This window comes from Terrapene carolina, unplaced genomic scaffold, assembly GCF_002925995.2.
Source record: "Terrapene carolina triunguis isolate 2854851 unplaced genomic scaffold, T_m_triunguis-2.0 Scaffold58, whole genome shotgun sequence".
Classification (NCBI taxonomy): Eukaryota; Metazoa; Chordata; order Testudines; family Emydidae; genus Terrapene; species Terrapene triunguis.
The window spans coordinates 11,651,127-11,668,245 of record NW_020664409.1 but is presented as its reverse complement, the minus strand read 5'-3'; the positions used below and the strand labels follow the sequence as shown (position 1 = coordinate 11,668,245).

General features: G+C 41.6%; 1 protein-coding gene across 2 annotated transcripts in view; it reads left to right on the top strand.

The window, feature by feature from the left end:
- Positions 1–17,119, top strand: part of RIPOR2 (RHO family interacting cell polarization regulator 2) — a 180,873-nt gene that overhangs the window by 149,597 nt on the left and 14,157 nt on the right. The window contains exons 10-18 of one of the 2 annotated variants that reach the window (XM_026660576.2): positions 1,261–1,386; positions 1,497–1,645; positions 3,155–3,284; positions 6,073–6,756; positions 9,545–9,729; positions 11,585–11,753; positions 13,414–13,549; positions 14,504–14,665; positions 15,631–15,789. In XM_026660576.2, coding sequence (XP_026516361.1) covers positions 1,261–1,386; positions 1,497–1,645; positions 3,155–3,284; positions 6,073–6,756; positions 9,545–9,729; positions 11,585–11,753; positions 13,414–13,549; positions 14,504–14,665; positions 15,631–15,789 — 1,900 coding nt within the window. Of the gene's footprint in view, positions 1–1,260; positions 1,387–1,496; positions 1,646–3,154; positions 3,285–6,072; positions 6,757–7,826; positions 9,398–9,544; positions 9,730–11,584; positions 11,754–13,413; positions 13,550–14,503; positions 14,666–15,630; positions 15,790–17,119 lie in introns of those variants that run through there. The other variant, XM_026660581.2, reaches the window with a different exon arrangement.

Here is a 17,119-nt window from a genome sequence, read left to right as displayed (position 1 = left end):
AGAATATAGCAGTAGGAATATACTACCAACCACCTGACCAGGATGGTGATGGTGATTGTGAAATGCTCAGGTTGATTAGAGAGGCTATAAAAATAGAAAACTCAATAATGGGGATTTCAACTCCCCCATATTGACTGGGTACATGTCAACTAGGACAGGATGCAGAAATAAAGTTTCTAGACCCCATTAATGACTGCTTTTGGGAGACAGGATACTGGACTAGATGGACCATTGAACTGACTCAGTATGGCCATTCTTATGTCAACTTTAATCAGATTCAGATCAAAACCAACCAGAACCTTTCAGAAGTTAGAAGTAGTTTGATAAAAGATTCCTCCCTCCCCTTTTACCAAAACCCATTTATTAATCCGCCAGTCACCATTTCTTATTTGCAGTGGCAGGTCCTCCATAGGGGGCAGACAGCTCACTAGCTAGGAGCAGGTTCTCTCTATAGAAGACTGGCCAGGCAGCCTAATTCTTCCATACCAAGATCCTCCAGCTAGGGTGGCCTGCTGTTCTCCCTGCTTTAAAATGTAGCATTAGGGGGCTTCACTTACATTTATGCCACAGAGTTCACAAAATCTTGGAGCATGCAGGATTCCTCTTTGTCTTCCCAAGAGAACCTGTCAGCCCCTAGAGAATCCTGGTGCCTGAAAACAGAGGTAGACAGCCAGCCCTGTGATTCTCTCCCCTAGCTAAGGAGATAATAGAGCAGATAAGTGAAGCTGTGGTCTCTTGGCCAGAGGAGGTTGTGGGGGGAGGAGAGAACGGGACTCCCCGTGCAACCTAAAATCATTCGGACAAGCTTCTCACAAGCATATCAACTTGTGGTGTTTTTGCAAATCTGACCCCTGAATCTTTTCAGGTGTCTTTAGCAGTGATGCAATATTACTAATGACATCACCATCTCTTTTTTCTCAGCCCTAGCTGCTGAGAGGGAAGGGATTTCTGGTATTAAGGGGTTGCCTTCCCTTTCTGCCCTGGGTTCTGGATCGGTAGGAGCAAGTATTTCTGCAAGACATCTAGTGCTATATGAGCAGGTTTACATTATGAAATGAATGTGAAAACTCAGTGCAGTGTCCCTTCAGCATAGACTTTCCTCCATGTTTGGTGGAAAGCAGAGTTCAGCATTCATAGCATCTATTCTTCAGGTGTATTTCAGAAACTGCCCTTTTCCTCATATCTTTGTCTGACATTTGTCTGCTGAGAACAGGTAGAGCATGCATGCCAAGGAACTAAGAGGACTTTTCTTTCTCATAGATTTTCATGCGGTATGGTCGCCAGCGATGGAAATTGAAAGGCAAAATTGAAGTGAATGGCAAGCAAAGCTGGGATGGAGAAGAAATGGTTTTCCTCCCTCTTATTGTTGGGCTGATCTCTATTAAGGTAAACACCCCAATTTGTACTGTCTAGCCACCTGCTGCTAAAAGCTGCCCATAAAGCTGAAATAGAATATGAGGCCCTGTTTCGAATACTACTGCTCTTTACCCTTGCAGGTCACAGAAGTTAAAGGACTTGCTACTCACATTCTAGTGGGAAGTGTTACCTGTGAGACAAAGGACTTGTTTGCAGCTCGGCCTCAGGTGGTTGCTGTTGACATTAACGACCTTGGCACTATAAAGCTGAACCTTGAAATTACCTGGTAGTAAGTAGAACCGCTTTACTTTTCAGTGGGTCAGCAGCTTCTCAAAGCCAAGTAGAATCTCATATCCTCTTGTTTCCCTGTTGAAGAGCATTGGTAGACAGTGATGACCCCCCGCTTTACCATAGACTTCCTGTGTGACCTGAGGCTAGTCACTAAAGGTACATCTACACTTAGGGCGGCATGTAGAGTATAGACACTGCACGCCCAGCTAACACAGGTGTAAATAGCAGTGTAGACAGTGAGGCACGACTTACTTGAGTAGAATAATGTAGACTGCCCTACATGCCTGTATCTTAGGGTGTGTACCCTACATGGCTCTCTACCAGGGTTGCCAAACCTCCAGGAATATGTCCAACCAAAATTGGCAACCCTACTCTCTACAGGCCCTGGCAGTGCCTCCCACGTCTACACTGCTGTTTTTAGCAGCGTAGTGTCCTGTTGCCGCCCCGCTGCCAGAGCCTTTTCCTGTCATTTATAGCTACACACCACAGTGACAAGTGTGGACACAGCCTCTCACTGCAGTGTATAGCTGCACATACTCTACATACCGTTTCAAGTGTATACAAAGTCTTAGTGTGCTTGTTCAGTTCTCTACCTGTACGAAGGGTAGAATAGCACTTCTCCACTTCACAGAGGTGTTATGGGGATAAATACATTAAAGATTGGGGCACTCAAATGCTACACTGATGAGGGGCATATAGGTGCCATACAGATGTTGCCTCAAACTCAAACATCTGAGGGCAAAATTGGGCCCTTCTTATATGCGTGAAAAATCTCAGTTACACTGGTGCAAATTTTATGGAGATTTACACTAGCATAATAACCAAGAACAGCATTTGGCCCAGAGCATTAAAAACTAGCCTTCACATGCTTGACACATTGCTTCAGGGTAGTGGGAAATCCCTTGACATGCTCACCCCACAGCAATAATAAGCACAGGATGATAGAGCAAGGATTCAAAGCAAGATTTTATGGCATTTTAAAGTAGTATCTACCCGTTGTCTCTAAACAAACTCTGAAGTATTTAATATTTACATTTGTGTATGTTATATCTTACAATGCAATAAAGCATTAACCCAATCATGACAACTGCTGTATTCCATTGTGATGTAACAGCTCTATTAATAGTAGAGCACCTTACTCCTAATTATTTTTGATAGCTGTCATCTCAAATGCACGAAAATTCTTCATGCTGTAGGAGTCACATCATATTAGCATACATAAAATTATTCCTGGCAGTGGACTGCTTTTTATCCTAAAGGAGAATCGCACTTCTGAGCTAACTGTCTAATGAACAAGATTTTCTTTAATGTTTCACTTAAAAACTGAATTCTCCTTTTTAGATTTGCTGCTAAAATCCTTTACTTTTCTTTTGTGTCAGGTGCAGATTATTCTAATGAACTAAATGAATAATAAAAAAAGAAACGATTTCCCTGTAATTGTGATGCAGTCTCATTCTGCCTAAGGTGGTGATTATTTAATTTAATTAATTAATTTAATTTATTGCAGCCCATTTGATGTTGAGGACTTGACCCCATCCACAGGCAATGCGAACAAGACATCTGCTCTTCAAAGAAGAATGTCCACGTATAGCCAAGGGACTCCAGAAACTCCTACCTTCAAGGATCACTCATTCTTTGTAAGTTAAGTTTGGCCTCACATAATTATGTAAAGAGACCCTCACTGCCTCATCAAAATAGTAAATGCTTAATTGCTTTAAAATGCATTTTTCCCAGCTTCATCATTATGCCATGTTAAACTCTATGAAAAGCAACACACTTCCAGCTGTTCAGCCTAGAAGTAAAGCATGTTTAGGTTCCTGTAACCATAAAATATAATATGGTCAGTTATTGGATGCCCATACTTCTGCTTGTGATATTTGAGGAGACTTTATACAATGTATATCTATTCAGCGATAGCAGTTTAAAACAATTAGAACGATCCTAGTTTGTGGTTTAATCTAACTCAGCATGAAATTCACCCTTATGCAAAGAATCTGCACAAGGCCAAGGTGCCATTTAAGTCCCACTTAAACCATATTTTGATGGGTTAAGTAGGATTGAAGTAATGCATTGGCCTTGCACTGAGGTGAATTTCACCCTCAATTAATATCTTTAAAGCTGGCCATTTAAGTGCTGTAACTATGATGCATTCAACTAACTCCCCCTTTTGCTTTAACTGCTGAAGAAATGGCTACATCCTCCACAAGACAGGCCGCAGTTGTCAGTTTTAGATGCTCTGCAAGACACTTTCTTTGACAGGCTGCAGCGCAGTCGCTCTTTCAGTGACCTGCCATCTCTCAGGCTGAGGCCTAAAGCAGGGCTAGAGCAATATGTGAGTTTTGCTGGGGGGGCGGGGGGTGTTTGTGCGTGTGTGTGTAATGAATGATTGTTTCAGTGCTAACGTGGCTTTCTCATTTCCATGCATGCTCTGTTTGATCTTTAGCATCACAGATCATCTAGTTTGCTGACTGGTTGCAAGGGAGAGACTAGGAGTATAAGCCCAATGCTGCTCTCAGGAAAGCCAATAGCAAAATTCCCATTGACTTCAATAGGATCAGGATCACAGCCCCTATCTAGGGATGGGGCAGAGATTCAGCTACAAATGATAGTCAGACAACCCGTCTTTAGGGATGCAAAGTTAGATTGGTCGATGCTCTATATTTTTCTTGTAATCTGACTTCCAGCACTGAAAGAACGTTTAAAAATGTATATACATTTGGAAAAAAGCAAAAAAAAAAACAAAACAGAACTTAATATATTTAGACTTAGAATGACAGATACAAAGAGCTCTGGGCAAAAGTTCAGTAGAACTTTGGATGCTTTAATCTTATACTAAGATGGTGTATACATTCTTGCAGCTTTCTTCAGCAAATTGTCAGCAAAATATTTGTCGTTTTTCATCTGTGTTGTGTTCAGATGTGAGTTGTGAGCTAGTTTGCCGTGCAATTCAAAACTTTCTAGGGTAAGGACTATGTTAAACGACAAGCGTTATACTGTAGGCTTTCAATGTCATTCTGAAGAGATTCTTATACTTCCCATTTTGCTGTGATTTTTTTTTTATCCTTTTAATGTTCTACATTTCATTTCCCACTATCTACTTTAAAGATTGGTTAAAATAACAGAAGAATTTGTTCTAAAACTCCAGGATGGCTCAAACCTATTTATAGTGAAGAAGATGATAGAGATTTTTTTTTTAAGGCCACATTATTCATACTAAAGGAGAGTTAAATGTGAGATAGTCATACATTTTGCTCCTTTTTACTGATGCCTTGTCTAACCAAAGGCTATTTTTCACTTAAAAAAAAAAAATGCATTCTGGTGAAATTCTCCAGTCAGATCTGTATGGCAAGTTTTGGCTCCTAAATTTTGCTCCCCTACAATGTATAAAACTCCCATGGAGGTCAGTGAGAGATGTGCACATGTGTAAAATGTGAAGAGCGGAGATCCACTGCATAGACCTAAATGCAGAAAATTCTGTCCGTCTATATACACTACTGTCTTCTACCTGTCAGTTTGTCAGAGAACTGGTGGAAACAGCATCATGCAAGTTCTCTGTTATCTTTGATCTTCTATGTCAGTGGTCTCCAACCTTTTTATGCACAAGATCACTTTTTGAATGGGAGCTGCGGGGACGGTGCTGGGGGCGGGGGGCAGCGCACGGAGCTGCCTCCCCCTCCCTCCCAGGGGCTGCAGGGCCGTGCCAGCAGCCAGCCACTTCCGGGAGCAACATGGGACCACGGCAGGCAGGCAGCCTGTCTGAGCCCCGCTGCTTCGCTGGACTTTTAGCAGCCCAGAGATCGCAATCAACTGGCAGAGGCTCCAGAGGCGATCGATGCATTGGTGACCACTGTTCTATGTGACCTATGTTCACCAGTTACTCTTTGTATAACAAATACATTAATTTTTTTGTCAAAAGTATTGCATGAGTAAGATTGTGTCCCTGAAAATCATGTAATAGTAAACGTTAACATGAGCTAGTTAAACAGTGTTGTGATTCTGGGATATTTTTTATTGCTTTAGAAATGGAAAAAACAAAACAGGAAGTCTGAGCAATCATTAAACGAGTACAGACCTGCACAAAAGAACTGTAATAATACAACAATGAACAGAGCTTTTCTATGTGAAGTAGTAAACTGAATAATGCAAATTAAATTGCTGTCTGAGAATTAATCCAATTATACCTGTTCAGATCTTACTGTTGTGTCACACTCAATAGTGGGCTCACTTTAGTTTGCCAACAGAAAAGATACTGACCAAGTTTCCCAGACCTGATGTAGCAGGTAGCACTCCCACTGAAATGCGCAGGAGATGTGCCAGCTTATGCCAGGGCTGAATTTGTGTGTCTCTTTCTCTTTTACACAGACGTGTATCGTGTGTGATGCATTCCTTGTGTTTTATTTTTACAAGTTTACATTATCTTTGCAGTCCAATTCGCCAGACGACATCTTTGAAAATGGGATGGCAGGCACGGAGAAAAGACCAATATCTTTCAGCTTTGGCGATATACCCAATGGAGATTGTGCTCCCCCACCCATCACTGTAGATTCCGCCTCTGCCCTTGACCCTTCCAGTCCTGAAATTACTGTCACACCTCCAGAGCACAAATCCTCAAAAAACCCAACGATGGACAGTTCCAGCACAAACTCGTCCCTGGACTCTACACCTGAGTCAAAAGACTTGAAGTCACAGCCAGAGCATACACCAGTACATGAGAACAAGAAAAGTTCCAGAGTAGCCTCTGAAGTTCACCAAAAGCCTCCAGGCCCTGGGAGTGATAACCTGTTTATAGATTCTAGTGTCCCAGTGTCACTTCTACAGGAGACAGATGACGTGTCAGAGTTGAAACCGGTGGAACTGGACACCTATGAAGGCAACATCACCAAACAGCTGGTAAAAAGGCTCACCTCCGCAGAGGCTCCAATGACACCTGAAAGGCTGCAGTGTGAGGGATCAATAAGTGGCGAATCAGAAGGATACAAGTCTTATTTAGATGGAAGCTTAGAAGATGCCTTTCAGGGGCTTCTCCTAGCCCTTGAGCCACATAAGGAACAGTATAAAGAATTTCAGGACCTGGACCAACAGGTGATGCATCTGGACGATATTCTCAAAGTAAGTATATTTTCAGAATACATCAACATAAAGAAAATCTGAATGAGTATGAGCGGCCCTATTAATTGTAAACAGCAAAGTACAATTTTTTCAGTCTGTTATCAAGAGCTCACTGGGAAAATACCTAAAACCAACTGATTCGCTCCAACCTTGATTGACCAACCATCTCTTTAGAGAGGCACATTTTAAGCTTTGTTGTTTGCAGTTTGGTTACTATTCCCTTACGTTCTTGAGTAATTTGTATTTTAATTTAATTAGATAGAAGCTGAAAAAGTAGCGGGGTATCATAATCAACAAATAATTGAATAAATTTCCCCCACTGCAGAAATTACTTAGTGAAACTTTGACCTGTGTTATGCAGGAGGTCAGATCACAGCAGTCCCTTCTATCCGTAAAAATCTACAGGCCAGATCCTCAGCTGCTATAATTCAGTATGTCTTCATTGACGTCAATAGAGCTCTGCCAGTTTATACCAGCTGAAGTTCTGGCCCTATAACTGGATGAGTGGAATTGTTCAAAAATGTCTAGGTGGCTTAGGAGCACAAGGTCTACTGAAAGTTACTGGGACTTGTGCTCTTAAATCATGTAGGCTCTTTTGTAACTAACACCCCTAAGTATCTAAATCATAGAATCACAGAAGTGTAGGACTGGAAGGGACCTCGAGAGGTCTTCTGGTTCAGTCCTTTGCACTCAAGGCAGGACTAAGTAATGTTACAAATCCTGTAATTAGTCTATGAATGAGACTGAAGCTAAATGGAAAAAGTATTTTACATATGTTACAGTACATAATGTCTTAACCTTAGATTTGTTTCACAGCTCTTCACTAATCACTGTGATGCACATTTTTTCCCCACAAGAAGATATTCATGATTCTTTATCATGAGGACAGAGTTAATTGGGAATAACTGCTTTCAAATGCTTCATATTCCTATGCCAGGCGGTCTGTTGGAATGATCTGAGTAGTGTAGAATTAACCACATAATTGAAGAAGAGCATAACTAAGGAAAGGAGGGAGAGGTTGTCCTTTTGCGTTACCATTTTAACATCTGTGTTTCCATTGGCATTTACAGCTACATGATACTTTTCCAAGTTAAGTGCTTTTCTGACAGCCCGTTCCTCCTGCTCTGACTCCCTGAACTAACTCCGAAGTGGATTTGTACATGAGAGACTACAAGTATCAGTTATTTTTGAACTTCCCAGCTGCTCTGCTGCTTGTGCAAATGAGGTCAGCTGTCAGAACAGTACTGAGGCAGGGGAAAATACTCATTTTCTCTCTCTGTGAAGCATATCATACAAAGAAACAGAGGGGAGAATGCATGTGCAGGTGGAATACTTGGACTCTTGAGACCACTGCTTCTTTGAGATCGCCATTCAGCCTGTTAATTTGCATGAGGATTGAGACTGGGGGTCACTAACCGAGTTGCTGGACTTCACGTTCAAAAGGTCAAGACAGAAGCTTGTTCTAGCTGAAGAAAGCTTCCCTTGACTATGTCAGCAGGAAGAGAAAATTGACAGTGCAGTTGCTACAGTTTTATTTTGTACAGAACAGGAAGCCCATCAAACATGTAAACTGAATGAAAGGCTGGATAACACATACCTATCTCACAGGGGTGTTGTGAGGATTGTTTGTTTAATGCTTATACAGCCTTTGAAGGTGTAAGATGCTGTAAATGCTAAAGTATTAATATTATGTACAGATGGCATAGATGCAAAACTCCAAATCATCCCAAGCTGTAGGAAAGTGTGGTTTTGGAATCAGATCTGAACTTCCCAGTTAGCTCATCACTCACTAATGGGCAAAACCAGAACTCTGAATCTTAATACCAACTTTTGGGAAGGTTCTGTTCTGGAACCATACTTTGTGTCTTCAGGCCGTCGATGATGATGATGATGAGTATAGCTAAAACTGTAGAAATTGCTGTGCAAAACTGCTGGAGCTGATCCTAAGTCAAGTTACTGACTTACACTCTGATCTTGCAAGATGGTCCACACAAGCAAAAGTCTGTGCCCATGCAGAGCCCCACTGACTTCAGCATGGCTGCACACAGAACACAAGGTCTGCCTGCATGGATCATTATGCAGGATTGGGGTCTTAGAGATTTCTTACAGAGGCCATGAAGCTTTACTTACACTTTCTCCCTGTTGTTCTGAGTTTCTCACTCAGTTCCTCCCTAGTGATGAAAAAAAGGCATCTCCTCTGGTTGGAATTGTTACTTTCTGGGTTATAAAATTGCCTTTAGGAATCTCCTTGATTATGTTTATCATTAAAAAGCACTGTCTCCTGGGGTGTCCAGTACCACGATATTTGATAGAGGAATGTCTTGCTTTCCTCCTGATTCCAGTCCTGTACAGTAATCTGGAGAGATGGGACCAAATTCATACCAGGTTTAAACTCCATTGGAGTTATCCCAGGAATGAATTTGGCCCAGTACAGCTTAAATGAATGCATGTAATTAAGCTTCTGTACCTAAAATTACTGCTATGGAACGTGCCTTACGTTTTCAGCCTCCCACATGTTAATTAACACACTGTCCTCTTTAAGGCCATCGAAGATCTTTTCACTTGACCTTAAGTGAAATGTAGGACAGAGTTGAACCCCTGACATGTTTTCTATTTGGAGCTTTTTCAGTGTGCAGACTTTGACTGTATTTCTTATGAAGGTTTGAAATTAATATAATCCAATAAAATTAAGTTTTAAAGCATATAAAAAGTTGTAAACTTCAGTGTTATCCTTTTTTCAGTAGTTAAATATATTTTTGGTGTTCATTGGTTTGTTCTGCCTTTGCAGTGCAAGCCAGCAGTAAACCGAAGCAGGTCCTCCAGTGTCAGTCTAACAGTTGAAAGTGCTTTAGAAAGCTTTGATTTCCTGAACACCTCTGACTTTGATGATGAGGATGGTGGAAGTGATGAGGTTTGTAATGGTGGAGGAGGTGCTGACTCAGTATTTTCAGACACTGAGACTGAGAAGACTAGGTAAGTCAATAGTGACAGCCAGCTTGCAGTTCTCAAGGCAAGCTGCTACACTAGTTCTTTGTCACTAACAGAGGATCCTGGTGCACACGTTATTCAAGGAAGATGAAACTAGATATTTGAGGTTATAAATCAAGAGGTTTTCTAGTGGTTAACAAACCTGAAACACTCCAAATGCAGGTATCAATTTTTCTTGTTCAAACAGCTACACTCTGTCCCCCAAAAGGGAAGTGTAATAAATTGGCATACTAGAGATCAAAATCTGCAGAGCTTCTTCCTTGATATAGGTTTGGACCTGGTTTTCCTTGGTTTGGATTTAGTAACTAATTCCTCTCTGTTTTTCCTCCCACCCCTGTCTTTTCTCTCTAGCCCAATAAATCTTTGCAGTGGATTAGGATTGTCAGTAACAGTAACACAGGGCCAGATTTAAACAGCATGGTGTAGGTTTCCTTTGGAATGCAAGAGTAATGACTGGTACTTGTTCATGGCCTGCATGTTACATGCCCTCATTCCACCACTGTCTTTGTGAGAGAAGTAGTTGTGTGTTTGTTATGTGCTGTCATGTCACCTTGTGAAGCTGACTGTGTTTTATCATTAGATCCTCATATATACATTTGTAACCTGAGGAGAACTAAAACATGACCCAAAAAGTCTACACACTGCAACTATGACTGCAAAAGGAGCAAAGAACACACAGCGGTCTCCTAAAAGGGAAGCTACATTTCCCACTGCCCATCATAGCACTTGTAAGGGATTTTCCAGCACAACAAGCAATCACCATTCTGCCATGGGGGGTGGGGGGGGGGGGGGGGCGAAGAGGAGAAGAACCACCTCATTGCATACTTCCCCCCACCCCCCCAAAAAAACCTTGGACTTAACGTGGAAATAAATTATATAAATTACGTTGCTTGCTAACCTAGGCATTATTAAATTCATCCTGCTCCTGCTGATGTGAATGACAAAGCTGCCTGCAGAGTCAGTGTATATGTATGTGCTATGGTGCTTATGATGCACCATAGCAATGAGTTAAGTGAATTGGCTTAAAATGAAAAGGTTTCCTTTTTTTCCTAAAGATTACTTTGAAAGCAGCCTCAGTTCCTACTCTGATTTTGGGTGAATTTGAATGCATAGTTTAGAGCATCCGCCTAAAGCAGTGCAGGTGCTGTGATTTTTAAAACATGTAAATGTGTGTTTGCATATTGGAAATCAGAATCGAGCCCTACTTTCAAACCATGAGAGAACATTGGTGCAACAACAAGAAAATGGAAATGATTTAAACACAGTGAGAATAAGTATTATCATGTGGAAAAAATATGGTGAACTGTTTGTTATACACACTATGCCTAAAACAGCAGATGAAACCATCATGTCTCTTATTCCAGCCATGTTTTCTTTTACTGACAATTAAATCTGGTGCCTGCAAAACACTGATAAATTAGTTCTTAATGGTTTAATTTTTGAGAAACCACAAATCAATAATGCAGTTTAATCCAGAACAATTTGGTAACTAATAATGTCAACAGATGAAAAAATAACAAGTGCTAACAAGGTCAAATTTCAAAGACTTCTTGGTGAGTTCTCCACAAAAGAGGCATTGTTCTGTAGAAACAAGTAGACCACTGTGGAAGCAATTTGTCTTTTAAATGTGTACAATCATTCCACATTCATTACACAATGTTACTGCCAAGTTAAGATATGATGTATTCATTAAAAGGTTTCTGGCTTATCAAGGGCTCTTTGGTTACAGATCACTGCTTGCAGCAATTCTTCTTGTGCCTGATGTTAGTCATTTTGAGTTAACGTGCTCTGTCTGCATGAGAAGAAAATCAACTCCTTACCCAACTTCCTGCATTAACAGTTACAGGTCAGATCACCCAGAAGCCAGAGGGCACCTCAGTGAAGCTTTGACTGAAGACACAGGAGTTGGGACCAGTGTAGCTGGAAGTCCTCTCCCACTGACCACAGGGAATGAGAGTCTTGATATCACAATAGTTAAGCATTTGCAGTACTGTACACAGCTCATTCAGGTACAACTGCTCTTTTTGGTTATATTTTTATAATATTCCTAGAGGCATTTGTGTGCCAGCTACTTAGGGTTTAAATTGGTGGGCGAATTTAGTACTGGGTGAAAGCAAGGCAGGAGTACTGCTAGATTGAGCCAGTTGAGGGGCTGGCTGACACCAAGAAAGCTTCTGCAAATGTAGCTCTTCAAATGTGCCTCAGTCGTGACCTGCCAGACCTCTGTTATGCCAGTCCTGGCCCTCTTCTGAGCTGAGCGCAAGACTTGCAACTATAGGGCAGTTGTGACGTGAACTACTGGTGTGCACTACAGAAAGTGCAGACCACTCAATTCACTTTCCCGTTGGACCCAAATCCTGGCACTGATCCTGCCACTGACTTCTACTCCACACTCAGAGCAGCTGCAGGGCAGCCTTGTTATGTGACTTAAGATTTCCAGAGGTGACATGGAAGCCCATTCATTCACTGTTAACTCTAGCTAAACCCCAGGCCATTGGAAGTCAACCAAGATGTGTGTGTTATTTAAAAGCAAAAGGTATTTTGGGTATAAAACCAAGATGATTCTTTAAATGCAGGGATTGTAAAATGCTACCTTTGCTTTGGACTCTATGTGCGAGCACAGTGGAATGTTGCACTGAAGTCCAGTCTCTGTGTGAACCAAGTCTGGATAGTTATACATTCCAAGACGGTTTCCCTCCCTAACCAAAGTAAAAACTTGTCCCAGGATCTTCTGCTTCCTGAAGGGTGCCTCCTTTGGAGAACATCAGTGTTTTCCTATTGTATTGGAATACTGTATATTGGAGCCTCATTTACTGCATTAGGCTCTTCATTCCCACACAGACAGTTAACATCTACTTCCAGTGGCCACAGGCTCACTGCTAGAATGGAAATCAAGTCCTGCTTCTTTCATTGTGCTGATTTAGAGAGCTAAATCCCAGCCATGTAGAATAAGGAAGAGTATTGGGCTCAATACAGGAGTAACTGCATGAAATTCTATGGGCTCCACATGTTATGCAGGAGGTCGAATAGATGATCTAATGCTCTCCATAGAGTTTAAGACTAGGGCAAGGAGTTAGGTGCCTAAAGCAGCACTTTGCTATTTAAATGAGTATTTAGGTATTTCAGTATAGGCATAAAAATTGGGCCCTTAAGAAACAGTGTGCAACAACTGCAAAATATACATGCACAGAAGCTTTAAGGAGATACTATGCAGTAGAACCTCAAGAGTTAAACACCAGAGTTTAAAAACTGACCAGACAACCACACACCTTATTTGGAACCGGAAGTACAGAATCAGGCAGCAGCAGAGACAAAAACAAAAAAACAAAAAAACCCCGCAAATACAGTACACTGTGTATAACGTAAACTATTAAAAAAAATAAAGGGAAATGAGTATTTTTCTTCTGCATAGTAAAGTTTCAAAGCTGCATTAAGTCAATATTCAGCTGTAAACTTTTGAAAGAACCATAACGTTTTGTTCAGTTATGAACAACCTCCATTCCTGAGGTGTTTAACTCAGAGGTTCTACAGTACAACCAGTTTCTCACTGCAGTTCTTACAGATTAAAAATATCTGTATTCAGATCAGACTATTTCAGCAAGTTGAAACGTCTTCAGGACTCTTAGTAGGGTTCAGTAATTTATTTATTTTTTACCCTTGTTTTATTAGCAAATTGTGTTCTCTGGTAAAACTCCATTTGTTGTAAGAAACCTCCTGGATAAACTGTCCAAGGAGATCGTAGTAGTAGAGAACCTTGCAGAGATCAGCAGTGAGAACATGGGGAACATCATCTCTATAACTGAAGGTAAGTAGCAATATGGGGGTTTGCTCTTTGGAAAGGCTGGGCATATGAGAGTGTGTGTGTGTAAGTCCTCCTAAGCAGTGATTTGTCTGACTTTTAGTAAATTCCATTGCACTAAAGGTTGACACACAGTTGCAAATGGACACTGACTGGTATCAGTCAACAGATGGTGGCAGGAGACCTCAGGCTGGGCTAAGGTAGGATATCCAGAAAGGCAAGGGGAGAAGGGAGAGATGCTCCCTATTTCCAATGTGCCTCCTTTCCTCTACCACACACAAAAAAGCAGATGGTTGTAGTAGTAAAAGGTATTGCCAAAGCAACTGGTGTGGCGTCTCCTCTGAGAAGCCAGATTCTTCCTCCACCTCTCCTTGTCCAGAATGCAGAGATTATTTGGGGGAGCTCTAGTTTACAGGATCAGAGGCATGACACAGTCTCTCAATAGTTTCTCTAGGAGACTACTTTTAATTACCATTATTGATTAACACTTAGCAGTTCTGTAGCATCTTTAAAGAGTTTTACAAATATTATTAACCCTCACAAGCCCAGTGGACTAGGCAAATATTGTTAGCATTATTCTGCTGATCAAGAAACAGAGGCAAAGCACTTAGGTGAGTTGCCCCAAAAGGAGTGTGTGCCAGAACCAGGTTTAGAATTCTGGAGTTTGTGGTTCCCAGTCCAGTGTTCACACTATTACCTCACATCTCTTTGTTACTTAATGGTAATTAAATAACTATTTTCCAGTTCCCAATACTGGATCAGAAGCAATTTTGCTTTCATCATTTGGGAAGCCAAAACACTTTAAAAGCCTCTAAGGGCTAGCACTTCCTGTGCATTGGGAAGTTGACTACTCAGCAGTGGGGTGGGAACAAGTATTTATCTACCCTTATGTTTTTGTTATACTAACACAGCAATCTGATCTCTGCGATTTTGTTTCACTTGTTTTGTTTTTCCCCCCAGCAATTCCAGAATTTCATAAAAAGCTATCACTGCTGTCTTTCTGGACTAAGTGCATGGGTCCCACAGGGGTGTATCATACCTCTGCAGACAAGATGATAAAGCAGCTGGATGTCACTTTTGCCACAGCTGTGAATGAAGAGTGCCCAGGACTTGCAGAAACAGGTAGATTCTTCAAAAAACAAAATTTCTACCCACAAGTCAAGGTGGATCTGTCTTGTAGTGGGCTTCTGAAAAATGCCAATATGCGGAGACCAAGTTTTGCTCATCTTCAGTTACAACTCTTCAATCGCATGGAAGTCAACTGGGATGTGTTTCAAAAACCTTACCTGAGAGTAACTGATTTAAATGTTTTTGCCACAACTTATAAAGTCAGAAGATTTTGCCCAAAATCGTAAACCCAAAGAAATTAACTGTTTTTAAAGTCCATATGATTATTAAAATAAAAAAGGATGACTAGATCTGATAATTTATTAGTTTAGTCAGATATTAGGGGGAAATTCTCTATTTGCACTGCCCATGTCATTCTCTTGCCTGTTCTGCCTGCCAAATTCACACTGATGTCAATAGAAGCTTTGCGTATGAAGATAAAATAGCAAAAGATCCATGCTCCAGGCCAACTCCTACCCCTAGGCAATTTCATTGACTTCCGTGGTATTACAGAGGTGCAGCTGGGCACAACATTTGGTCCTCTGTTTAATAATGCACTGTCAGGTGGAGAGAAAGGATGGTTAATGGACAGGGTGGTGCATTGGCTTCAAGAGTTTCAATTGTTGGCACAGCCACAGACACCCTGTGTGATGTAGGGCAAGTCACAAACAGCTCAGTCCCCCTTCTGGAAGTTGGCAATAGTTCTTCCCTACCTCACACGGTTTCATCAGGATAGAATCTATTAATGATTGTGAGGAGCTCAGATATTACACAGATGAGGACCAGAGAGAGAGGACAATGTTGCCCTTAGTGAAGATTAGAAATACTGATGCTGGGGGGTCTTTTTTTTTTTTTTTTAAAGTTCTACCTTTCTTTCATGTTTTAAAGTGTTGAACCGAGTTAATTGCAGTGTTTTCTCTGCCTAAAGTTTTTTGCTCTTGTTAATACAATGTTCCTTTGTCTTTTCCTGCTGCACGTAGTATTCAGAATCCTGCTGTCTCAGATCCTCGACCGAACAGAACCAGTCCTCTCATCCAGTCTGTCCTCTGAAATCCTAACGGTTTTTCAGTTTTACAATTATTTTGCCAGCAACGGCGTTAGCGACCTTGGAAGCTATTTGTTGCAACTTGCAAAAGAAGGTAGAGTGTTTAAGTTCTGGCTGGTAAAAGGGAAATGTATCAAGGTGCTTTTGAGCATCAGATAAAACAATTCAGCTCTTGGCATGATTTTTCATTAACCAACAGGGAAAAGAGGGAAACAACTGCCTTGGGTGTTTGAATAGGATTGCAGTGGCACATGTGTATACTGAAGAAAGGGGCGGGTATGTCCAACTGACACTCCCCCCTCCCCACCCTTACATGCTCATGAGTATTAAAAACAAGTGTGTAGAAAGAACTGTTTTAGGGCTGGATGGTACTGTTGGTTTGGTCCCAAAATTTGGAAGGTGCCGAGTGCCCACAGCTTTTACTGATTTCAGTCTCTTTGTGCCCATCATCCCTTTTGGGCCGATCTCATGAAGTGCTGAGCCCCTCTTGGGAAGTGCTGAGGAAGTTGAGCAAACTCTGTGCCTTGCCAGAAGTGCTCAGCACTTCAGAAGACCTGGCCCTGCAAACTCAACAGGGCAACAGACACTTGGCACCTCTTGGGACCCAGCCCATCATGCTCTAGACTTTTGCTCCTGGAAACGTGAATTTCAGTTGTTAATCTTGTGCATCTGAAATGGAGTTTGAGGGGGGACTCCTAGTCCCCTGTTCTACATGTCATAGTAGCACATCTTGGCATAGCTGCCAGCTTTTATTCAACAGAGGCCAAAGGACTGGGATAGGAGAGATGTTCAGTACTGAGGCACGTATGAGGGGCTGTCTGCAGAGATGGACATAAGTGGGCAGGAAAAACTGGCACATGATGTCCTTGGTACCAATATATAGCAGAGGAGAAGATCGGACTCAAAGCAAGGCCTCCCCCCATAGTGCTTCCACGGGGCTGTGTGGAGAAGCTTGCACAAAGCCTGCTCTCAATGTGGCTGGCTGAAGCCAATGCTATTAGACACTCACTCTCATGAGTCTAGTCACTTTTCTAAAACAAAACAAAAACTAATAACCAATGTAACATCACTATTACTATAATCCGATATCAGTGTCCAGTGTAAACTCCATTCAAGAGTCATGTGGTCTTAGATATGGAAAGTGCCTAAGGAAAACACGCCTCAAACTCAACTCTCCCCGTAGGATATTAAAATTTCCCTTGCTACAATCACTGATTAGAACGTGGGTTTTCTAGCTGCAGTAAGATCTGATGATTTCACTTTGGGCTCGGAATAAGATACCTAACATCCCATTTAGCACATCCATACACATTACTCCTGTGGAGAACGTATGCCAGTTCTCAGCAAGAGTATCTGGGATACACAGCCCAAAAAGTAAAACACTCCAAGTCAGAGCATTGCAGTGCTGGCAACTCAATGAAGCA